The 25273-nt window shown below is 40.2% G+C and overlaps 1 protein-coding gene across 1 annotated transcript; it reads left to right on the forward strand.

The window, feature by feature from the left end:
• The first annotated feature begins 474 nt into the window (after positions 1-474).
• ighd (immunoglobulin heavy constant delta) lies at positions 475-24670 on the forward strand. The gene is made up of 21 exons (XM_077496882.1): positions 475-520; positions 591-818; positions 2784-3082; positions 4833-5059; positions 10640-10704; positions 10775-11046; positions 13286-13379; positions 14396-14689; positions 15514-15858; positions 15950-16273; positions 16368-16755; positions 17371-17527; positions 19506-19896; positions 19997-20293; positions 21025-21336; positions 21409-21693; positions 21771-22097; positions 22183-22500; positions 23964-24251; positions 24328-24476; positions 24574-24670. The coding sequence occupies exons 1-21, from the start codon at positions 475-477 to the stop codon at positions 24580-24582; spliced, it is 5115 nt and encodes a 1704-aa protein (XP_077353008.1). The 3' UTR covers positions 24583-24670.
• The last annotated feature ends 603 nt before the right edge of the window (positions 24671-25273 follow it).

A 25273-nucleotide genomic window follows, 5' to 3' on the forward strand; every position in this document is an offset into this window, starting at 1 on the left:
AATATGTTGGGAAAAAAATCATTTTTAAGTCAGTGATTAATCATGATTAATCAAAATTCCAAGATGTGATTAATCTGATTAAAAAATGTAATCGTTTGACAGCTCTAAATATAATACAATACATTTTATTTACAGACATCACTCAGTCGCACCAGACTAAAATTTCAATAATTAAAAACAAACATGGACTAAAACAGCAATATTTTCAGTCAACTTGAAAATATCACATTGCTTGAGTTTTAAAGCACACACTACAGGCGACCGTTAACAAATATAATGAATACATTTTAACATATGGATGCTGGTTTGTAGTCTGTTGAAGCATAAGGTTACAAATATATACTGTATCTACTGTCTTTAGTATTCTCATGCAGTGGCAGTATGCAAAGTGAAGGCCCCGCCCGCGTGCTATAAAAGTTGCCGTCAGGCCCTGTCAGAAGAGACGTTCCCATCAGGACACCTTCAGTCCCAACCATGTTGTGTGTCGTCGTCGTGCTGCTGCTGCTGGCTGCCGCTTCCAGTAAGTGGCACTGAGGCACACGTGACCTTTGACTCTTCACCTTCAACATTTAACATGATGTCCTCCACAGGTGTCAAGTGTGAACAGTTGACCCAACCGGCGACTTTGACTCTCCAGGCCGGTCAGGAGTTGAACATCGCCTGTCAAGTTTCTTATCACTTGAGCGACCACTACACTGCGTGGGTCAGGCAGCCTGTAGGGAAAGGACTGGAATGGATCGGGAGCAGAAGACACACTGGTTACTATTACCGCAAGGACTCCCTGAAAAACAAGTTCAGTATTGAGCTCAACCCCTCCAGTAAAACAGTCACCCTAACTGGACAGAATATGCAGCCTGGAGACACAGCGATGTATTACTGTGCTAGAGACCCACAACGACACAAACCATCAGGAGACTTGTACAAAAAACAGAAAAGCAAAAACAGAAGGAGTTCTCAGACTTGTAACACAGGCCACCCAATTCTTACTTCCCCAAAATGGGGCTACTGATGCATAGTCCTATTACTTCTGGATGTGATATATATTAAGTGCAATTCATTTATGGGATCACATTTAACATGATTAAAATAGGTCTTAGCTTTGTCATCAGATCCGTTTGTCATTTGTTGTGCTTCTGAGATAGTTTGCTCAACAACAAATTCTGCGTAGCGTCTTACAAATTGCAATGGAACCACTACTGTTGAACATTGTAAATGTACAATTTGGAGTTAAACCTAATTTGAAGTAACATTTTTATCAATAGACATACAAAAAACATTAAAACTTTCAGACATTCTGTCATACTTGACATTATAGTGATTCTCTATGTCTCAGAGGTTGTGGCCAAATTCACATGGATGGGACCTCTGAAGGCCGAATTTGTCGGCCACATGACATCACTTTAGGCACGACACGACAGCATGCACAGAGTTGCATATGAATGCACAGATGTGGATCCTTTTTTGCTGGATGCAGAAGAAGGTCTAATCTATTCAAAATGGTCTCTGCTGTTATACTGTCTTGGCCGCAATCCTGCAAGTAAACATGGAAATGATTTTGACAACAATATTGACATGCATCCATCCATCCATTCTCAGAACCTTTTATTCCTCACAAGGGTCGAGGGGTTGCTGGAGCCTATCCCAGCTGACTTCAGGCAGGAGGTGGGGTACACCCTGAACAGGTTGCCCGTCGATCGCAGGGCACACAGAGATAAACAACCAATTCACACTCACAAGCACACCTAGGGAGAATTCAGTGTTCAATTAACCTGCCAAGCATGTCTTTGGAATGTGGGAGGAGGCCGGAGTACCAGGAGAAGACCCACGGAGGCACTACCTAGCATACAGCAACAGCTCTATCTGGATCTAATCGATATTAAGCACAATTCATTTGAGGGATCACATGTAACATGATCAGATAGGTCTCGGGCTACATCATCAAATCACTTTGTCATTTGCTAAACTTCCATGGGATTTTGTTCCAACATATTTCATTCATCCAACAACAAATTCTTGATGATCTAGTCACAACATTACTCACATTGATGGTGTGTAGCACCTTACATATTGCGGTGGATCCTCCATTGTTGAACATCTTCAATGTTGTAGGCTACATTTTTTAAGTTAAACGTGATTTGAACAAAAATATGGATCAAAAGACTATGAAAAGAGATTAACCCACCTGTTATGTTGCAGGTCAAAATGAACCACTTTCAAGTAAAAGAACAAATGTACCGGTAAGTTTTGGACTATGAGATTTGGCACCAGCAGATGATGCATGTTTTGAGATATTTGCAGGTAACATTGACAATATAGCAGGTCAAACTGATCCACATTCACATCAACAGACTGCAAGAAATTTGCTTGTAATGAAAATAGTTAACTTGGTTAACTATATTTTGGAAGTTTTCCAACCCCATCCAACAAATATTTTAGGAAAAACAAGAAATCTCGTGGCTTTTTTTTTGTGCTGGAGATTTTTGGGTATTCTGAGACTCTTGGAGCACAGGGGTCTATTTCACAAAGCAGGTTTAGTGAGAACCCTGGGTCAAGAAACTGTGAAATATATGGTCAAATTGTGGTGAGTTTAAAAGCATCCCACTGCTGCAATTTCCCTCTATGCAAAACACACTTCCGACCAGTGCTATAAAACCTGCTGCCATGCCCTCAAGCAAGTGCAGTACCCATCATAACACCTTTGTGATTCCTGCTTCCAACCAAGATGGCAAACAGAGTGCTAACATACCTGATGGTTGCTCTTTTTGCTTTGACGGCCACTGAAGGCTGGAGCATAGAACAATCGGAACCCGCCACGAAAAGAGCCGGAGAATCCCACACAATGACATGCACAACAGCTGGCTTAGAATTTTCTAGCTATCCGTGGAGCTGGATCCGAAAGGTTCCCGGTAAAGGCTTGGAATGGATCGCTTATATAGGCCCTTCGAATACGCCAATATATTACTCCACATCAGTTCAGGGTCGATTCAGTATCTCCAGACAGGACTCCAGCAGCCAGCTCCATCTCAACATGGGCAGTCTGAAGGCTGAGGACGCAGCTGTGTATTACTGTGCCAGAAGCACAGTGAGTAACAATAATAGCAAAAAGCCACAAAAACAAGTGCATTATTATTTCACACCAATGGGCCAGTTTTGTCTACATCAGTATCAAAAACACAAGAATTAGAATGACTGTAGAAAAAAATACAAAATAAAAATCACAACATAAGACCCTTCGCTGTTAAAATTTTGTAAATTATTTTGGTGGCATTTCATATTTGATTAATTTATTTAAATTTAATGTTCGACACAAATGAACCACAGCTTATATTAAGACCTATCAAAAATACCTTTGACACATGTTAGAGCTGTGAGGTTTTTGAATAGGCGTGTGTCATTGTGTATTTATGGGGTGGCACAGTGTCACACACCATAGCAAAAACTTGTGATGATGTGATCTTTCGACTGGCACTCGATTTACAAACTGTAAGCACAAGGACAAACCTCTTGTCACATATGAATGTCAGCTAATTATGCAGTGGGCAATACTTGGAAACAACAGTTTTCTATGAAATCTAATGAAATGTACAAATAGCATATTTCACACAGGGGTCAACATCAAGATGAACATTGGCTCTTAAATTGCCAATGTTATTGGATCTGCATTACATTTACACCATCCATCCTTTTCTGAACAGCTTATCGCGGGCATGTTGGAGCCTATCCCACTTGTCAGTGGGTGGGCAGCCAGGTATATACCCTGAACTGGTCACCAGCCGCACATAGACAAACCAATAGCATCCACAATCACACCTAAGGACAATTTGGAGTTGAAAGAAAAATAAATACTACCTACACTCTTGAGATCGACACGGTAGTCCAAATGAATTAAGGACTCAATGAGAAAACAACATGAAAAACTTACTTTTATTTATTAATATGTACAACACTCGCAAAATACCAAATATTTCTTTTCATCAACTATGGTTTGACAAAAGATCAACATGTCCTGAATTTTGTGGAATTTGAATTTGAAGACCTCCAGAGCATCTGACTGATCGGTGTCAGTGTTTTAAAGGTTCATCCGGGAGTTCACCTCTTGCACCCGAAGCACGAATAATACCCCTAGACCAAGGGTCTCCAAGTTGGGTCCTCAAAAGCCCCTATGCAGCCTGTTTTCCATGTTTCTCTCCACTAACACGCCTGATTCATGATCAGGATCGTTATCAGGCTCCTGCAAGGCTTGTTGATCATTAGATTCAGCTGTGCTGAAGGACGGAGACATGGAAAACAGGCTGGATAGGGGCTCTCGAGGACCCAACTTGGAGACCCCTACCCTAGACCAATTAGCCAACCCCATTCCCTGACATTTGGTAGCCCATGTGCCAAGGGCCAAAGAAGTTTGAAAAGCAGCCGACTGATCAGTGTCTTACAGAAGGGTTCATATGGGAGTTGAACCTGGGACCGCTCACAACCAAAGCGAGAATCATACCACTAGACCAACAAGCCACATAAGAAAGAAGACAACCCCATTCCCTGACATTTGGTGGCCCATGTGCCAAGGGCCGAAGTTTGAAAAGCAGCAGACTGATCGGCCTCTTAAAGAAAGGCTAACCCGGGAGTATAGTATGGGTATAGTGCTTATAGTTATGGCAAGGGGTATGTTTGGTACATATTGGCGAGATTTAAATTGTGGTCAACACTGGTTGCTGAGACCAGTGGAGACTGGTCAAGTTATACGACTGATTATTTTGCTAAAACTTTGCGCCCCCTTATTAGACTGGTCCATGTAGCTGCGCTTGTGTCACTCCTCTTACCCGTGTCTGTTTTTCCAGCTACAGACCGAGACATCCAATTGGCTGTGTCGAACCTGGAGTCTGGCCTTCAGCCTGGTGGGGGAGAACTTGCTCTTCCAATCTGCTGGAGGGCTGGGGTCACGGTTCCAACGTTCCGAGAGGCGCTTGCTTGCCTGGGAGGACGGGAATCTGACCTACATTGACTCCATTGGCGTGCCACGGGGAGTACCGGATGAGTATAAGTTGGTTGACCAGATTGCAGCAGGGTGGGAGTCCATTATTAATTGGATAACACCCAACGAGAATGGCGGTCGGATCAACTACATCCACTATAATGTTCAAAAACTAGGAAATCATACTGAGTCTGGCTTTATGGAAATTCGAGAACAATTGGCTGCTACCTCACTCATGGCATTTCAGAACCACATTGCGGTCGACATGCTCCTTGCTGAAAAAGGCGGTGTTTGTGCTATGTTCCTAATAATACCGCTATAGGGGGCGCTCTTTCGAGGGCCATAGATGGCCTGCGCACCTTGAACCACAAGATAAAGGAGCACTCGGGTGTGGACACCTCTGCCTGGACTGAGTGATGGGATAACATGTTTGGCAAGTCCAAAAATCTGGGTTTCACTATACTGGTTTCTATTGCTGCCTCAGTTGTTGTTCTTGCATTATGTGGTTGTTGAATGATCCCCTGCATTCGCCTTCTCCTCAACCACCTTATCTCCGCCGCTATAGCCCCTACAAATTCTAAATTGAATGATTTGTACCCTTTGTTGGTAAGACAGGATGAATCTCGAGTTGACATGGGTTTGCTGGGTGACCTGGTCAACACTGGTGACGATATTTATCCTCTTACTGGCCTGTTTCCTGAGCCACTTCCTATTTACAATAATATTCCGGTCTATATGAATGCGCGTTAGGCGGTGTTGATTTTCCTCTTTGCTACAGAATTTAGGATTTATTGGGGTAAAGCCATTGGGAGGTCTTTCTAATGATATTCTTTTTGGTAGCAAATGTAGGATAAAAAGGGGGGAATCATAGAATAATTGTTGAATTAAGAAGAATTAACTAACAAGTGTGATTTGCAGAAGATGATTTGATTGATTTAACTATATTGTTTTTATCATACATTTGCTAAGTTTTCATAATCATTCATACTACATACAGTGTTTGCAGCTGGGGGAAAGGGTTTTGCCAGGCTGGCAAAACTGCTCTCGAAGATCTTTAACCTGGAGACCAAAATAACGCATCCGTTGGCAATCGAAAGTGCCTTTGCATGGAACGTGATGTTTATAGAGTTTCTGCAAAGTCATGCTCGAATGTCAAAGAAGAACCTGGATGGAGAAGATAAGCGGTATCGCGCTCGGTTCCCCTCCCCTTAGTATTTTGAGTGTCAGGCAATCTGAATAAAAAGAGAGGGTTCAGAGGGACTGTTTTAGAAGCATAGGTTTGAATTGTATGGCACAGTTCTCCTCTGCTCTCCTCGCTAGCGTGTTAGAAGGTATTAAGGTGTCTTTCTCTCCTTTTTGTATCTGTGTGAAATTATTATAAAAGTGTCAGCATTGATGAACCTGGGATCTCTGACACCCTAAGCAAGAATCATACCCCTAAATCAATGAGCCAAACTGTATGGAATACAACCCCATTCCTTGACATTTGGTGGCCTATGTGACGAAGGCGTAGAAGTTTGAAAAGCAGCTGACTGATTGGTGTTTTAAAGAAAGGCTCATCCAGGAATTGAACCCAGGACCACTTGCACTCAAAGCAAGAATGACACCCCTAGACCAACAAGTCACACAAGAAACAAAAGGACCCCTTTACTTGACAAATGGTGGCCCATGTGATAAGTGCCAAAGTTTGAAACAGAGCTGATTGATGGGTGTGAGTGTTCTAAATAGGGGCTCGTCTGGGAGTTGAACCCAGGACCTCTCGCACCCTAAGTGAGACCCATGCCTCTAAAGCAGGGCTGGCGAGATCCAACCCTCAAGGGCTGAACTCCCGCAGGTTTTGGATATTTCCCTTCAGCTGATTTATGATCAACTCAGCAAGCTGCAGAAAACCGATCACGAGCCTGTTAATTGGAATCAGCTGCACTTCGATTAGGGAAATCGAAAGAACCTGCAGGACTGTGGCCCTTGAGGACCGCAGTTTTCCAAACCCGATTTAAAACATTCTCTAGTACTGTAAATGCAATTTACAGTGTTGCGAAGCTACACTGTTTTACGATGAGCTGTATTTAAATGTTGAAATGTGTTTCAATATTTTGTTGGGTTGTATGATTGATAATGCAATAATTTAATTAAACTTGAACTCACACCTATACGCCGGGAGTTTTTGAGTGTATGTAAATTGAATTGAGAAATTGCCCACCTCTACTCAAATGAGACTCATAACAGTGTCTAATTCACCAATGCCAGCGCTAATAGCTCCATGCCGTTTAAGTGACACAACCAATGTATATGAAATGCTGGTATAAACTTGGCTCTTGCTCAATTCTGTGGAAGGCTCTCATTCAGAATTTCAAGTGATCATGGCAAGCAATGTCACGGAGAAGGCCAGGCAGAGCTGCCCGCCCCGCTCTTCACGCAGATCACATACGGTGCATGCTATTCGCTGGGGGGAGGGGGCTCTTTTTTTTTTTTTTTTTTTTTTTTTTCTGGGGGGGGGTTAATCTTTGTGTGATCATTGTAACATGACAGATGTATTAACACTACGTTATGCTATATTAAAAATCAATTTCTACTGTACGCCATGTCAGAAAATAGGAAAGCTGCACCATGACACCGAATCGAACCGAATCAAATTGTAATCCTACTGAATTGAACTGACTCGTACCACTTTAAAATTGAACCGTCGTTGTATCGGATCACACCCCATGTATCGAGATGTGGAGCGAATCGTCTTGATCGGATACATTGGATTACATACACCTCTAATATAGATAGATGGATGGATAGATAGATAGATAGATAGATAGATAGATAGATAGATAGATAGATAGATAGATAGATAGATAGATAGATAGATAGATAGATAGATAGATAGATAGATAAAAAAAATCAAGGAACAAAGCGTCCCCTTCATTGTTTTGAGCAGTGTATATGCAATGTATATGTACTGCTAAAAAATAAAAATTTAAAATGTGCAGCTAAAAAAAATAATCTAAAATTAATGATAAAATAAAAAAATCAAAAAACTTTATTGGTTCTTACAGCAAAAAAACACATCCTATAGTTGCTGATCAGCTTTTTGCGTGAATTGGCTGGTATTTTTGCCCATTCATCTTTAGCGATGAGCTCCATCTCTTCCAAGTTGGAGATTGTTCTTGTCATCACCCTGATCTTTAATTCCCTCCACAGATTCTCAAGTGAATTAAAATTTGGACTGTCTGGGTTACTGCAAAACGTTAATATTTTCATCCATTTCTTAACCAATTTGGCTGTGTGTTTTGGGATTTTGTCATGCTAAACTGTCCACTGGTGCCCAAGACCAAATTTCACCACAGACTGCCCAATGTTGTGTTGGGAAATCTTGAGTATCTCGCTTTTTTTCATGGTGCCGTTGACTGTGATTAAGTACCCTGGTCCAGTGGTTGAAAAACACCCCCAAAGTTTTAGGTTCCCGCCATGTTTGACAGTGGGGATGGTGTTCTTCTGGTTGAAGGCTTACCCTTGTCATCGTCAAATAAAGATACATAATTGTGGCCAAAAAAAATGTCATTTGCTTCATTTGATCATACAATACATGACCAGAAATATTCATCTTTGTCCAGATGACCATTTGCAAAGGCCAAGTGAGTGTTTTTTCTGGAGAAGTTGTGTCTTTGCTGGTCCGTGAGTGCGGAACCCAGCAGTGTGCAGTCTGTTGGATGGTCTGCCTTGAGACATTGCCATTAGAAGAGGCCACATTCACCCATATAGCCTTGGTGGCAATCCTTGTATTCTTTTTCACCTCTCACTATGCTCTTGACCAGCACAGGTTTCACTTTTGGCTTACGTGCATGTCCTTTGAAATTGTTTTAAATAATACTTTGCACAGCAGCCACTGTGAGTTCTGGAACTTGAAAACATTTTGACATGGCCTTATCACTATTTCCACACTTGTGAGCAGACAGTGCGCAAAATTCCCAAGTGTGCCCCTGTGGCCAGAACTGTTGTTTTTCACCTGATGGGTTTGAGTTGACTTAATCACCTTATCCTAATCAATCATCAGAATTTGGATTCTTTAGAAAAGTTTGGACTATTTGAAATAGTTTAAAAGGATACTTGACTCTTTGAGGCATTTTCAGCAGTAAAAAGTTCATATTTAGTCCTGAATGAATTTGATGTCATTATTTTTCTTGAACAATTAATAACTTTTAAACTACCAATTAAAAACAAAATTTTCCTCTTGCTGTCGACTGAAGATGAGATCACCTGTGCTGTATTCATTTTATTTTCATTTTGGCGGAAGGATCGTCGATACTCTCTTTGATTTCGAGGCTCGAGATTGTGATGTAATTTAACACGGATATTTGACCTTAAAATACTAATTTTTTCCCACTTGCTGTCGACTGAAGACGACATAACCTGTGCTGAGGAAGTACGTAATGACCAATCATGGCTCACCTGTTTTCTGGGTTTGGTCAGCAAACTGAGCCATGATTGGTCATTACCCACTTCCTCAGCACAGGTTATGTCGTCTTCAGTCGACAGCAAGTGGGAAAAAATTAGTATTTTAAGGTCAAATATCCGTGTTAAATTACATCACAATCTCGAGCCTCGAAATCAAAGAGAGTATCGACGATCCTTCCGCCAAAATGAAAATAAAATGAATACAATCATATAAATAGCAACTTTAACACATCTATGGTGGGGGAAAGCCTTGAACTAATTTGATCTTTAAAAAAGCTAAAAAATTGCTTATACTGGAATTTCGACAAAATGTATAAACCTTGTCCAGAACCTATATATAATGGGATCATCATAAAATGCAAGCTTTATTAATAGTACAGGCAGTAACATTTTGACGTTTCAAAAAAAATAAAAAATAAAATAAAATAAAAAAAAGGGCTGCTCCCCTGGGAGACCACCTGCTCATGTGAAACAAAAGCATCTTCCTCTCAAAATGCATTGAATGCTCATGAGGCAAAAGAACAGAACATATTGTGAAAATGTGCACTTACCAAAGATGTGTTGTTTTTATGACAAATTCATGGTCAAATTAAAGTTGCAAGAATGAAAACGTGTAACACCCATCTGTCATCAGAGCGACATTATTAGTTAGAATCTTTTTATTTGACCGCCAATGCTTCCATCCATCCATCCATCCATCCATCCATCCATCCATCCATCCATCCATCCATCCATCCATCCATCCATCCATCCATCCATCCATCCATCCATCCATCCATCTATTTTCTTGACCGCTTTTTCCTCACAAAGGTCGCGGGGGTGCTGGAGCCTATCTCAGCTGGCTTTGGCAGTAGGCAGGCTACACCCTGAACTGGTTGCCAGCCAATCGCAGGCCGATGCTTCCTGTTTTGCATTTTTCCATTGATAGAATTGAGACAGGTTGTGAACCTGTGAATGAATTAGCATGATTTAGAATCACTTTGAGCTACTTCTAATTGGCAAAACTACTAAGTTATTAACTGCCCTAATAATATGGTTCACGCACATGCTTGATTTTTATCACTTTAATGCCGGGTTCAAGCTTATAATACAGCAGTGATAATATGCTCAGTTTTGAATGACACTTGCCATCTTGAATATCCCATGCAGTGCCAGTCGGCAAAGTGAAGGCCCCGCCCATGTGCTATAAAAGTTGCCGTCAGGCCCTGTTAGAAGAGACGTTCCCATCAGGACACCTTCAGTCACAACCATGTTGTGTGTCGTCGTCGTGCTGCTGCTGCTGGCTGCCGCTTCCAGTACGTGGCACTGAGGCACTCGTGACCTTTGACTCCTCGCCGTCAACATTTAACATGATGCCCTCCACAGGTGTCAAGTGTGAACATTTGACCCAACCGTCGACTTTGACTCTCCAGGCCGGGCAGGAGTTGAACATCGACTGTCAAGTTTCTTATCACTTGAGCGACCACTACACTGCGTGGGTCAGGCAGCCTGCAGGGAAAGGACTGGAATGGATCGGGAGCAGATACACTGGTTACTATTACCGCAAGGACTCCCTGAAAAACAAGTTCAGTACTGAGCTCAATCCCTCCAGTAAAACAGTCACCCTAACTGGACAGAATATGCAGCCTAGAGACACGGTATTACTGTGCTAGAGAACACACAACGACACAAAAATCAGTACAAAAACAGGACATCATGAACAAAAACTAATAAACAGAAAAAGGAGGATCAAGTCCTTACACTTGTGATGCATTGAATGAATCATTCAACATGAATCATGAAACATGAGCAAAATGTTCTCATCTTATGTTACTCATAAGAGGAAGCAGTGAATGAAATCCATCCATCCATCCATCCATCCATCCATTTTCTTGACCGCTTATTCCTCACAAGAGTCGCGGGGAGTGCTGGCGCCTATCTCAGCTGGCTCTGGGCAGTAGGCGGGGTACACCCTGGACTGGTTGCCAGCCAATCGCACGGCACACAGAGACAAACAATCATCCACACTCACAAGCACACCTAAGGACAATTCGGAGCGCCCAATTAACCTACCATGCATGTCTTTGGAATGTGGGAGGAGCACGGAGTACCCGGAGAAGACCCACGCGGGAACGGGGAGAACATGCAAACTCCACCCAGGAAGGCCGGAGCCTGGACTCGAACCGGAGTCCTCAGAACTGGGAGGTGGACGTGCTAACCAGTCACCCACCGTGCCGCCCTGTGAATAAAATCTTCATCTTTATTTAGGTATAATAAGTCTTTGAAAAGTACCCATGCATTTGGTAGTTTCCATATTGAAGCAGTTCTTCCAGTAGTGTGATTTGACTTTAATTGTGAACCCACCAGTGGCACAGTGGAAGACTCGATACTGGGATATTCTCCCTGGAACTTTGTTGATTAAATCCGGTTTCTTTGGTTTCCTCCCACATTCACAAAATATTCATAGTTGCATAATGCATATTAATAAAAGCCTTTAAATTGTTGTTGCTGCTTTTGTTGTTCATATTTGCTTCTGCTAGAATTGATGTGAGTCACAAATCCGTGTTAAAAAGAATTCAAATGACACTGACTGATAAAAATAGCATACACTCCAGGATGAATCTGCTATTTGCTGTTGAAATAAATTATTTTAAATGCATATAATATTTGATCAATTTATTCAAAATTAAATATAATTTAAATAAATTCATCACAATTCCAACATAATTATTAACAAATACACAAAGAATGATCTATTTGATATGGTTTGCTCTTTAGAAATATCTTTGTCAAATGTTGAATTTGGGAGGTTTTTGATTGGGCGTGTGTCATTGTGCATTTACAGTATATGGGTGGATGGACGACCACAGTGTCACAAACCATAGCAAAAACCCACGATCATTCGAATGGCACTCTATTTACCATCTGCAAGCACAAGGACAAACTTCTTATCGCACACCAATGACAGCTAATTATAGTAGAATGAGCTTTTAAGCTTTCTATCAAATCCAATATATACAAAAAAAAAGTGCAGTAAAAAAAAAAAAGAATAATTCACAAGAGGGGGCAATGTCAAGGGAAAAAAAGATTTTAAAAAATTATAATGAAAGGTCACAATATTGAAATAAAAATGAAAGCAATTCTCAAAGGACTGGTCAACCTTCCTTCTTCGGTGTGGCCAAACAGCAATCCATGAAAAACTCTATTTAAAATAAATCCTGAAAGCCCATGTATGAACTTGTTTGACGAAACTAAACAAAAGACAAAAACAAATGACATTTTCACTATAAGTCTGGTTTGATTTAGTTATTTTGATAAAAATTAAAATTCAGTTATTATTATTATTATTATTATTTCTTCAAAACCATTATTTATTTCATGAAAGGGACAGTGTGGATTACATAGCGTCATCTGTGGTGAACAGTTAATTGACTCATTTTAAAAACCCAATTTTAATTTCAATAAAATATATATTTTTTAAACGTTCTACATGTTCTACCACATCAATTTACGTTTTTTTTTTGTATGATTTTGATCATGATTCTTGCCCAAGAACTCATTCATTCCTTTCCATTCATTCATACCTTTTCTGGGAAAGACTTTCATGCTACTGGCGAACTTGTTCAAGGGTGTGATACTGGGGGGAGGGGGAGGGGGTGATTACACAGAGCCAAAATGACAGGAAATCAACATCTCAAGGGACACACTACTTATTTGAGGAACTAGTTTTCCTGTATCTATTTTTTTTTAAATTCATTTCATGGTATTTGCATTGCCAAGAGATGACATTGTATCGCTGTGTAGCTACTTCGACTACTGGGGTAAAGGAACCCAAGTCACAGTTACATCTGGTAAGTAGTAAATGATGTTTTGTGTCTGAAAAAGTGCCTCATAAAGTTTTTGTATTACATTGCACTTGTATTTGGTCATTGTGATGGTGTCTTTGACTACTGGGGCAAAGGAACCCAAGTCACAGTAACGGCAGGTACCGGTAAGTAACAAATGTTTTGTGACTGCAAAATACTGACTGAATAGGATTTTGTGATACATTGCGTTTGTGTTGTGTTTTATTTTTATTTTTTTATCATTACTGATAAGTGAGTATTGTCAAGTAGTCTAGGATGCTGAACAGTGGAAATGTGGAATTTTTAATCTTAACAATGATTGATTGATCAATTATAAATTGTATTTTGAGCAGATCTGTCATACAGCAGATATGAGTTTTGGTGTAAATTTTATCAATTTATTTTCAACTCAGCTGAAATTAAGGCTCGAAAAATATGTTGATTTTGGAAAATAGAAAATTGTTTAAGTCTTCAGTTAAACTGGTTTAATGTTAAAACGTACTTGACTTTGTCTGGCAGGTCTACTGCCTGGGCTCGTAAGTTTTTGGAACAAATTGTTTTCATTGTCCACTGAGTAAAATGTCAATTAGTAGATGTTTTCAATGCTGGGGCACATTAGTGTGCCATGTGAAATGATCCAATTTGGCCCCCCAAAAAAATGTTGTTGTTATTATTATTATTATTATTATTATTATTATTATTATTATTATTATTATTATTATTATTATTATTTTTTATTATTATTATTATTATTTTTAGAAAATAATGTATCTTTGTGCATCTTCCTATGCCAGCGACTTATAGAGGCCAAAATAACAAGTTAATGATTTTCTATTAGATAGCAGAAAATATTGACATGACATTTTTTTTTTTTTTTTTGGTTACGTTTTAGTATGGACTTAAAATGTTTGTCATGGCGCCATAAAGTTTGGGAATTGCTGTCTTGTGTATATGTATTTGTTGGCCCTTTTCCATAGTGTGTTGTAAATTAAATTTAAAAAAAGAAAAATGCAGACGCAACAAGTGATATTTGATGCCAAAAATGATTGAAGTGCAATTTTCTTAGTTACAAACACTGTCGTTATGAATTCAGTGATGTATAAAGCATAAGCTTGCCATCATATCTGTCTTCCATATGCATGACCATTTTGTCTTTTGTCAGGTACACCAATCAGACCGACCGTCTTCCCTCTGATGCAGTGTGGCTCTGGGGCCATGCTCAGCCTCGGTTGTCTCGCCACTGGCTTCACACCCTCTCCGCTGACCTTCACCTGGAGCAAAGACGGAAGCGCCTTGACTGACTTTGTTCAGTACCCTTCCGTGCAGAACAACAACCTCTTTACGGGAGTCAGTGAAATCCAAGTGACAAAAGCGGAATGGGATAACAGGGCAAAATTCCGATGTGTTGCCAAACATTCAACTGCAGATGTTGAAGCGGTGATGAGCAAAAAAGAAGGTAATTTTTTTTCTTTTTTTTAAAGCCAAGATTATTAAAGTTGGTTTTGAATGCATGCTCATGTTTTGGATATGTAAGATAATTGTGCATGGCATTTGATGAGGTTTATTTAAATTATTATTATTATTATTATTATTATTATTATTATTATTATTATTATTATTATTATTATTATTATTATTATTATTATTAAATTGAGTTTTGTCATGACAATTACAGTACTGCTGTTGTTTTTATTGTAATTGACATAATTTCAATGGTGTGATAATTATTTTTTGAAAACACAATTTATAAATTGCACATGAAGCTACAAAAGCTGTTCTGGTCATTTAATGATGTTGACTACTTATTAGAGCAAGTCAGGTGATAACTACCATGGAATGTTTAATGAGAATCCACATTCATACTGACCTGCTGATTATAAACAAAAAACAGGAATTCACACAAGGGTATAGTTAGCTTGTTAAATGACACTAACAGATACTGTCACTCAATTAATTATTAAATAACACATCATAGCCCTATTGTTCTGGTAAACAAACAGTGAGGTGGAAAGCAATGGCAGAATCCTCCTTTTGTGCAGCTGCTGACTGATAACCGTTGCAATTGTTTCTTGCTTTTTTTTTCTCTTTTTTTTTTGCATCGCCCTGCATCACCAGCAGAGAGTGAATAATTCTAATATGGGTTTCAGCTATGCTTGCTTGCTTCAGTGTGTATTCTGTATGGCGTATGTATACTCTTGTCTCCGTATCATGCCTGCTTGCGCTTAAATGCGTAGTCTTGTCCTGCGCAAACATATATTTGTCACTATGTTTGTTTTTCAGAGGCCTACAGGTTGCCAACTGTTAAAGTGTTGGCCACTTCTGATGCGCAAGAAGAGGCCTCCTTTGCCTGCTTTGCCAAAGATTTTTCCCCAAATGTTTATGGGTTCAAATGGCTGAAAAACGGATTGGACATCTCCAACAGATTAGACGAAGTCAAAACTCATTCTGAGGCCAGAAAGGACTCGAATGGTATGACACTTTACAGTGCCGCGAGCTTTCTCGCGCTCAAGTCCGACCAGTGGTCACGTGACACCAACATAACGTGTGAGTTTAAAGGGAAGGGTGCACAGGGGGACGTTTTTGTCAACTCATACGTCGTCCACAAGTGTGCGTCTGATTCATCCAGTGAGTACATTTCTGCTTTTCCTTTGAAACAAATTGCATTTGTTAGAGAGCAGGCTTAAAAAAATATGTTAAATAATTGCCATTTCAACAGGTGAGGTATTCCCCGAAGCAGATGTAAGCATGAAGATCACGGGCCCCACAATGGAGGAGATGTTCATGCACAAAAAAGGGACTGTGATCTGTGAAGTCAACATCAACCAGCCTTCTGTGGCTGTGCAGAGTATTTCTTGGGAGAACCAGGACGGGAAGAATATGGCTGGTACCTTAATATCGCCCCCAACAGGCCAAACAGGCGTATTTCGCACTCTGCTTGACATCACTTATGACGAATGGCACGATGGGATCAAACGCGACTGCGTTGTGCTGCGTCCAGATGTCCCGCAACCGCTAAAGAAATCCTACGAAAGAAAAATTGGTAAGAAATCTGTCATTCTCCAGCAAAAGTTTGTGTTTGTGCCCATTATAGTGCCATTATAGAGTTTGCACATGTCGTTTTGTCATTCTTGCAGGTAAACCAATGCAGCGTCCTACACTTTTTATGATGGCTCCAGTGGAACATAGTAGAACAGACACGGTTACCCTGACTTGCTTTGCAAAAGACTTCTTCCCTCACGAGGTTATGGTGTCTTGGCTCGTCGATGATGAGCCCATAAACTCCACCTACATTCACAGTACCACCAAACCTGTCGAAAGCCAAGGCTCATATTCGGTCTATGGCCAGTTAACGCTCAACCTTGAGCAGTGGCAAAGATTTGATGTGGTCTATAGCTGCATCCTTTACCACGAATCACTGACCACCACTTCCAATGTCATAGTCAGGTCCATCACGTACACATCTACCCAGAAAAGCAACGTGCCCAGCTTCAGCATGTTCGACCCCGAAATGTGCAAGAATGAGTAGATGTCTTGTGTGTCACGCTGTCTTCTCATGTTTTGCTCATTAATGTTTGCTGCTTGTTAATCCATATTTTGTGTTGTCTTTATTAAGTGCAAATTTAAAATCCAAATAAAAAAAATACATTGCAACTGTTGTATGTCGCAAGCTGTCCATGTTGTCTTTATTTTTAGCATATATTTATTGCTAGCAGTGACTACATTAATGCAAGACTTTTTTCAGTATGTTGGAGTTTTAACGCATTAATATTTCCGAGATTTGTATGACTTGTCCTTGTGCTCATCTTCTTCCTCTCCTGGGTCTTGTCACCCAAACAAAACAAAAGAAATCAAAAAATGGTCAAACACAATTTGGTGGTCTCTTTTTGTCATACATATAAATGTGTTAATAATAAATTCATACTTACACACACACAAATAATGAAGTCTTTCAAAAGCACTTCAGGGTCTCCAGTCTTTAGCATTATTTTAGCTGACAAAAATCAGCATTTGACACATTTTCTTTATTGGGCTTTTCAAGAAACAGTAGAAGCTGACATTTTCATGTCAAGGAGAAACAGACCAGTAATTGTTTGATGAGTTTCTGTTGAAAACGGCACATGCTTTAACTGACTGAAGTACTAATGTACATCCACCAGACGTCCTGGTGGAGACAACCCACCAATGGAACAATGCTGTGGATGCAGAGCAAGATAACATGGGAAACACAGCGCTCACCTTCATCCTCCTCTTCCTCATCACCTTGCTCTTCAGCATTGGAACAACGGTTTTCAAGGTGATATAACATTGGCACACTGTAAAAGTCGTCAAACAACAGATTGAAAGTATATATAAAAAGTTCACACAGCCCTGTTCAAATACTAAGTTATCATGTTGTAAAAAATGAGACCAAAATAAATCATTTCAAACCCAGTTACTCTTAACTGCGGGTAAAGTGCAGATGTTCTAGTGGGCTTTTCCTGACACATCTTACAATGCAATCCATGCACAGCAGCGAGTTCCCACAGTAACAAGTAGAATATAGATTTCACATAAGACAGTTATTAAGTGGAAAACATATGGTACAACATTAATGAGGACTGGTCAGGAATGCTGCAATCAATCAATCAATCAATCAATCAATCAATCAATCAATCAATCAATCAATCAATCAATCAATCAATCAATCAATCAATCAATCAATCAATCAATTAATTTCACTCTTTAAAGTAAAAGAAATGAAAGGGGACAGAAATATGTACAACTTTGACAATTAAATAGTTGTAGGAATTTCTGGTAAATACTAGCTGTTTAGTAATATGCTTAGTTTTTTGTTTATATATTTCTTAAAAATCAAGAAAAGCGGCAAGCCTACTAAAACATCTGTGCTCAGTTGTTCCAAACCTGGCTCAGTTTTTAACCACTGGTTAAGTATATTTAACCGACCTTGACATTTAGGCTAGTACACCTAAGAACCACGCTAACTTTGTAAGTGTGGTTAACTCTTCGGATGCTGAATTGAAATGAATGCTACTTTACCATTATTATCAGAGTATTTTGTAAAATTGAGAAAATAACATCCCATAGATTTATTCAATTTATACGACATGACTGTGATCTAGTTGGACATTTGACCAATCTGACAAAATGAAGTCCAAAACAAATATTGGAAATAGATAAACATAGCGTCTGTATGAAGAACCAGTAAAATATTATTTGGTGTTAAACACACTTTAAATGATGGCAGGTGTGTGCTGACTTGCATTTAACATGAGTTTGAATGTGATTGCTTCATTTTTATTTTATATTTATTATAGTTTTTTTTTTTTTTTATTTTAAATGTCTAGTTTTAGGAATGGGCACACTTGTGCAAGCACAGTATGTCAGTTGTTTATTCTTACTTCCCCTCTCTAAAAGATTTTTTTTTTTTTTTTTTTTTTTTTTTTATTGAATTGCGCAGGTTATAAAAGACATTAAATTAGCACACTGGTGGAAAATTTTGGGGAAATTATTTAACTTGGTCTCAATTTTTCATATAGCAAAATCCGGCATTAGAAAGGGGTGTAAAGATTTTCTCTATCCACTGAATATATTATCCATATACCCTATTATTATTATTACTATTATTATTATTCGTAGTACTATAAGAGGACGGATTTTGATTTTTCTTCATTTTCTTTTCAGGTCAAATGAAAAACCAAACCAGGTATTTTCTCTTAGATGCACACTATTTACCAATTAAGCAATGAGTGTTTTTGTACAAATGATTTACTTCTTTACATCTATTAAAAATAAATATCCAACTGATGTCAACGGGAATATTTGTCATGCTTCGTTTTTCTTGTAATGTATGTTTGTAGAACATTTACATCATGTCAGCACCTGGATTCAACAGGCTGTTAAAAAGGAGATTTGAATAACGAAAAGTATTTAAATGTGTTTGTCACAACTGTGTCATCAGGCCTGCTCACACCTGCTGCTAGTCACGCATGGTTCCTCCACACTGTTTCACTTCTGTGTTTTGTGCTTCTATTTTATTTTATTTTTTTCGGTATGCTTTTGTGTGTATGTGTGTGTTTCCCCCGTCCCCAATGCTTTCACCTGCTGCTCGTGCTGATGCCTCTGCTAACGCATGCCAGCCCCATTTCCACCTGACTGTTAGACACCAGACTGTCAAACTGAAACTCTGCCCTCTGGCTTAAAACCAATGACATCACATTTAGAGTTGAGGCCACAATCTGAAGGTATGTATGTCTAATTTGCTTTGGATATAGATACGTCCATATTCAACACTGATTACCGAAAGAAGTGAAGCTAAAATAAAACATATGTTTTCACTCTCAGCAGAGATTATTGTGCCTCCAGACATGACATTGTATCCACTGTGGGAGGAAAAATTGGGAGCCCCCACCGTCAAACTTTTGTGCATCTTAAGTGGCTTCTTTCCGGACACTCTGAGTGTTGAGTGGCTAAGAGACAACCAAAAGGTAGATGCTGTGCAAATCACCACCAGGAAATTCCAGAGTGTGGTGAAAGAATCCAAAATCGTCACTCTCATCAGTGAGATTGAGCCGACTGTGAGAGAGTGGAAAAGTGGCTTCAGGTTTACATGCAGGTCGATTCAAAACAAAGTAGAAGTGAAAAAGTCCATCAGTATTTGTGAAAGTAAGTATGAATGTGCAGCTGTAGTCTCTCATCTATACAACATTATGAATATAAAGTACAGTCATGCTGGTAACAATGAACATGCCGTGTCATCTGGCAGCTCAGGCAAACAACCCTCCTTCCATTCATGTGGAGCTTCCCGGCTTCAAGGCCGTTATGATGGAAACATCTGAAGTGAAAGCAATATGTTCGGTGCACACCTTATTGGATGCTGTTGTGACATTGGTGGCGGAGGGCACCGCAGGCACTTATAACCAAGTGGGTCACTACAACAACGCATCTCACATTATCAGTAATCTAAGAGTATCGGCAGATCTGTGGAAGCAAATGAAGAGTGTGAAATGTAAAGTGGAGCATCGCTGCTTCTCAGATATTGAGGAGATCATACCCATGTCAGGTAGGAGCCATGAGCAAAATCAACGTGAATTTGAGAGTAGAGGTGGAACATCCTGGACCAGAAAGGGAAAAGCCTGCCAACATTTAGCTTGGGCCACAGGTTCTTCTACTCAACTGGCAGATAAGAGTTTGTTTACCCGCTGGTTGTGGCTGAAGTCAAACAGTTGTGGTTTTGAGTAAAAGCACCTGTGGCTAACGCCAAACGTGTTAAGATTTTAGCCACATGTGCTTCTATTCAACTGGCAGGAAAGAGCTCACTTAGCTGCTGGTCACTTGCTAACACAGTGAGGAAGTTAAGAGCCAGTGTACCTGCCGGTTGAATGGAAGCTTCCTGCGGCTAAAGCCTTAACAGTTTGATTTAGCACTATAGTTTGATGTTTAGCCACAGGTGCTTCTACTCAACTGGCAGGTAAACGAGCTTAGTTGAGTCGAAGCACCTGTGGCTAAAGCCAAGCTACTCAACTGGCAGGAAAGAGCTCAGTTACTTGTCGGTCACTTGCTAACACATTGAGGAATTTAAGAGCTCTTTTACCTGTCGGTGGGGTAGAAGCACCTATGGCTAAAGTCTCAACATTTTGATTTAGCCACACGTGCTTCTACTCAACCGGCACCTGTGACCAAAGGCAAACTGTGACGGCGTTTTTCCTTTCTGGATTTCGATTTGCCACCTCTGATTGAAAGTAAAGGACCTGCCAGACTGAAGACTGTTGTTGTCCTGTCATGATCAACCAGAGCCTGCAATGAACGCTCCATCAGTGGTGATCAGGCGATCTCTTGCCAATTTGCAGAAGACAGACAGCGTTGTGTTCGAATGTGACGTCACACAACTTGATGCTGTTGACCTCTACGTCAACTTTCAGGCCAATGGTGTGGATATTTCTGACAAACACTATTTTGCACTCTCTAAAGCCCCAGGCCCACATTCCATCAGTCCGCATTTCAGTTTGCCAAAGTCATTCATGAAGAATGACACACGTGTCACCTGTAAAGTGAACCAAGGATTCTCTAGCACCTTCCCGTCAAACACCATTGACAACATTTTTGGTGAGTGGCTAATTCACGAAAGCTGCTTTCATATTGATGTGTCTTTCTTATCAGTTTGTCATGTTTTATCAGTGGAGCCGTCAGTGGAGCTCTTTCTGGCCCCTTGTGAAGAGTCAAAACTGAAGAGACTGATATGCTCTGGATGGGGTTTTAACCCTCAAATCATATGGTTCAGTGAGTCTCAGCAAAGACCCCCATCAATGACCGAGACCAGCATGAGTGCGGATGGACGTGTGGCTGTGGCCAGTCAACTAGACATGGAGCAAGCAGAGTGGCAAACTGGGAAAGTATTCACTTGTGAACTGTCTGACAGATGGATGAATAAAAAGGTCAGAAAAACCATCAACTTCTGCTCAGGTAAATATTTGTATAATATTATACACAAAAATGAATGAGACTGAATCTAACAATATCTATTCTATATATTTTTACAGTAGTCCCATCATCATTTCAAAAAGTTGACGTGTATATTCAAGGACCGCCACTCGTAGAGTCTCAGCAGAGGCATCAAGTGACCGTCAGTTGTCTTTTGGTCGGACTTCATCTTGATCATTTCTCTATTTCCTGGAAAGTAGATGGGAAGAAATATTTCCAAAATTCCCATACCGAGAAGCCAACCAGTCACAGCAATGACACACAGTCCCTTCGGAGTTTCCTCAATGTGTTAGCAAGTGACTGGGATGCATATAAACAAGTGTCTTGCGAGGCAAAACACAAGTGTTCCAAACAGGGATACGAGGGCCGCGTAAGCAAAAGCAAAGGTATTGTCCTATTGCTTTGTGCAATTGCAACCGTGACACAATTTAATTACCAACACAAAATTTATCTGTCTTTGTATTCCTCCAGACTTGAATCCACCAACAGTGCGCATAATACCACCAACCATCTCTGAGCTGTCTACCTCCGATGACCTCACACTTAATTGCCTCGTTTCTGGATTTTTCCCAGATAGCACAATAGTGTACTGGGAGAAAGATGGCCACAGACTGCCATCGGTTTTGTACACCAACAGCCCTTCATGGAAATACAGCAGTAGCAACACTTTTTCAATGAGCAGCAGACTAAATGTATCAAAAAGTAACGACCGGGGATCCAGCTATTCTTGTTCCGTCAGACATGAGTCATCTGAAACACCTTTCACAAGCACAATTGAGGATGTGTTTGGTGAGCTCAAATGTGATTATGCTGTACAGTGGTGCCTTGACTTACAATTGACCCAACGTCCGTGTTTTATTCGAGTTATAAGCAATATGTTCTCTTAATAATTTTTTGCTTTGTGGTGTGAGCTAAAATTTGAAATACAAGCGAGGTTCAGATATGCTGATGCTTGAGTGATGTGAAAAGAAACAGTTTGTAGTAGTTCCGTTAACAACAAATTTCAATTAAGTTGGGATGTTGTCCAAAACTATAGCTAAGATATTAAATGTTCAAACTGCTGTTTTGCAAACATTCGCTCATTTTAAATGGACTCGTCAGACCACAGCACACTTTTCCACTTTGTGAGCTCCCCGTGAAGCCGGTTTAAGGGTGTTGGTAATATCACTTTCACTTTGCATGATCAAGTTTAAATTTACATTTGTATATGTAGCAAAAAATAAATAAAAGCGTTTCTGAACACGTGATAGTGCCCTTTAAACCATAGGTCTCAAACTCATGTCCTTAAAGACCGTAGTCCGGGATCTTTTAAAGAGGTTTCCCTCCTCCATCGTGATGATAATGAGCCGAGATTTTGAATTAGGTGTGTTGGAGTCGGGGAAACCACGAAAACAGGGGCAAACTGGAATAACTAATGTAGTTTTAAAGGGATTGTTCGGCTTTTTTAACATGAATTTCTATTTCATCCTCACCTCCCGTGTGTGCAATCAACACTGACTTACCCCTGACAGCGTTCTGTGACACGCGTTCTGGTCCGGCGTTGGACGAGAGGAAAATAGTCCAGCAAGCTGGCTGGGGTCTCGGAAATAAAGCGTTTTTCTTCTAAAAACTATTTGTTTTCAAAAGCGTGATACATTTCCATCACAATACTCTTTTCTGAATAAAGTCAGACGCCATTACCGCCAGCCACTACTTTTCTGTTCGTTCATATCACTGCGTGGCGCCCTGTAGAGCGCTAACCGACGCACTGCAGCCAGCTAGCTGATACTTCCGCCTGAAGTTGTTTGCCTTTTCGGCGGAAGTATCAGCTAGCTGGCTGCAGTGCGTCGGTGGCTGGCGGTAATGGCGTCTGACTTTATTCAGGAAAGAGTATTGTGATGGAAATGTATCACGCTTTTGAAAACAAATAGTTTTTAGAAGAAAAACGCTTTATTTCCGACACCCCAGCCAGCTTACTGGACTATTTTCCTCTCGTCCAACGCCGGACCAGAACGCGTGTCACAGAACGCTGTCAGGGGTAAGTCAGTGCTGATCGCACACACGGGAGGTGAGGATCAAATTGAGATTCATGTTAAAAAAGCCGAACGATCCCTTTAACTAATTTGATTTGCCATTCAAGTACATTGGATTGGCTTAGTTCAACTTAGCCACAGAGTCAAGGGACCACTCTGATTATTTTCTCCATATTTCAATGTACAGAACCAAAATCTTAATTTATCTTCTTCCATGACAATGAATGACTTTATGTCCAGCCGCAGTGACTCCCAGCCAACCTTCCGCCATCTTGCTGCGGGGTTCAGGTGAACTCGTGTGCCTGGTGTTCGGCTTCAACCCGGCGCCCATTAACGTCTCCTGGTTTCTTGATGACACCAATGAGCTGTTGTACTTCAACACCAGTCAACCTAGTAGAGGTCCCGATGGAAAGTTCAGCATCCAGAGCCGCCTTCACCTGTCCCAAATTGACCTGTTACCTGGGGCGGTCCACACCTGCAGGGTGACACATGTAACCCGTACGCTGACCTTGAATGTAACAAATCCAGGTACTAATTAGATGATTCATGCACTGTGATCAAAGCATGTTATGTTACAAAGCATAATCGCATACATTTTTTTCAGTGATTTTACCAGACTGCAATGTATTGGATGACATTGCTCATGCAGTTGTTAATCAAGATATCAACGTGGAAAGTTGGTATATGTCTGCCACATTCCTTGTGCTTTTTCTCATTTCCATCGTCTATGGTGTGTTGGCCACCCTGGTTAAGGTGAGACACAGAAAAGTTTCCCATTTTTTTCGAAAACCATTCAACAACATTGGATGACATTCTTTGCTAATTTGTCCTTCCTTCTTTCTTTCTTCAGACTAAATAATTGAGTCACAAGAACGGATGCTATTGAGTTCTTCTGCATGGATTGTTTGCTAATTGCTGACCAATTAAATATCTGTGAATGCTCTGTGTCACTGCTTTCATTGTTCTTTTGTATTGCTGATTTTCAACAAGTAAAAATAGTAGTGTACGGATACATGAATTTCCCCATTTACTTGTACAAACATGAGACTGACTGATGTCCAACCCAGTGTTTACTGGGTTAGGCTGTACAGTAGAAAAATTGATAATTAAGTATAAAAAAAAGTACGCTGCAAATTTGTTATTTTGGTTTAAATCAGTCACTGATGACAAAATAATGTGAAAATATAGGATTTTTCATTAACAATAACCTAGTAACCTACAGAAACACACCCTCAGTTATTCCAACCACCACTAGAGTGAGCCAAAGCCAAAATGGAGGTTTGACAGCTTCATGTGAAAGGACCACTTGAGACGCAAACTAGAAAAATGTCAGGCCTCAACCGCTCCTACTCAGCAGTATAAAAAGAAACATTCACTTGAAGATCAAGAGACTGGTTTTATCTCTTCTTTCCAACACACACTTATGTAAACACAAGGATGTGCAGACACCCACTATGTATACACTGTCTGTGTTTTGTGTATATGGTGGGTTTAAGGAATTTCCATCAGGGAGCGATGACACTCGGCACATCCAGGATCACTATTGGCTA

The sequence above is a fragment of the Festucalex cinctus genome, chromosome 1 (genome assembly GCF_051991245.1).
Source record: "Festucalex cinctus isolate MCC-2025b chromosome 1, RoL_Fcin_1.0, whole genome shotgun sequence".
Lineage (NCBI taxonomy): Eukaryota > Metazoa > Chordata > Actinopteri > Syngnathiformes > Syngnathidae > Festucalex > Festucalex cinctus.

Bases quoted from the DNA above. Each gene is read 5' to 3' on its own strand.
- ighd (XM_077496882.1), top strand. From the start codon at position 475: ATGTTGTGTGTCGTCGTCGTGCTGCTGCTGCTGGCTGCCGCTTCCA. The intron at 3,083-4,832 runs GTGAGTAACAAT...CTGTTTTTCCAG, and splicing joins ATTACTGTGCCAGAAGCACA to CTACAGACCGAGACATCCAA. The intron at 17,528-19,505 runs GTGATATAACAT...CTTTGGATATAG, and splicing joins TTGGAACAACGGTTTTCAAG to ATACGTCCATATTCAACACT.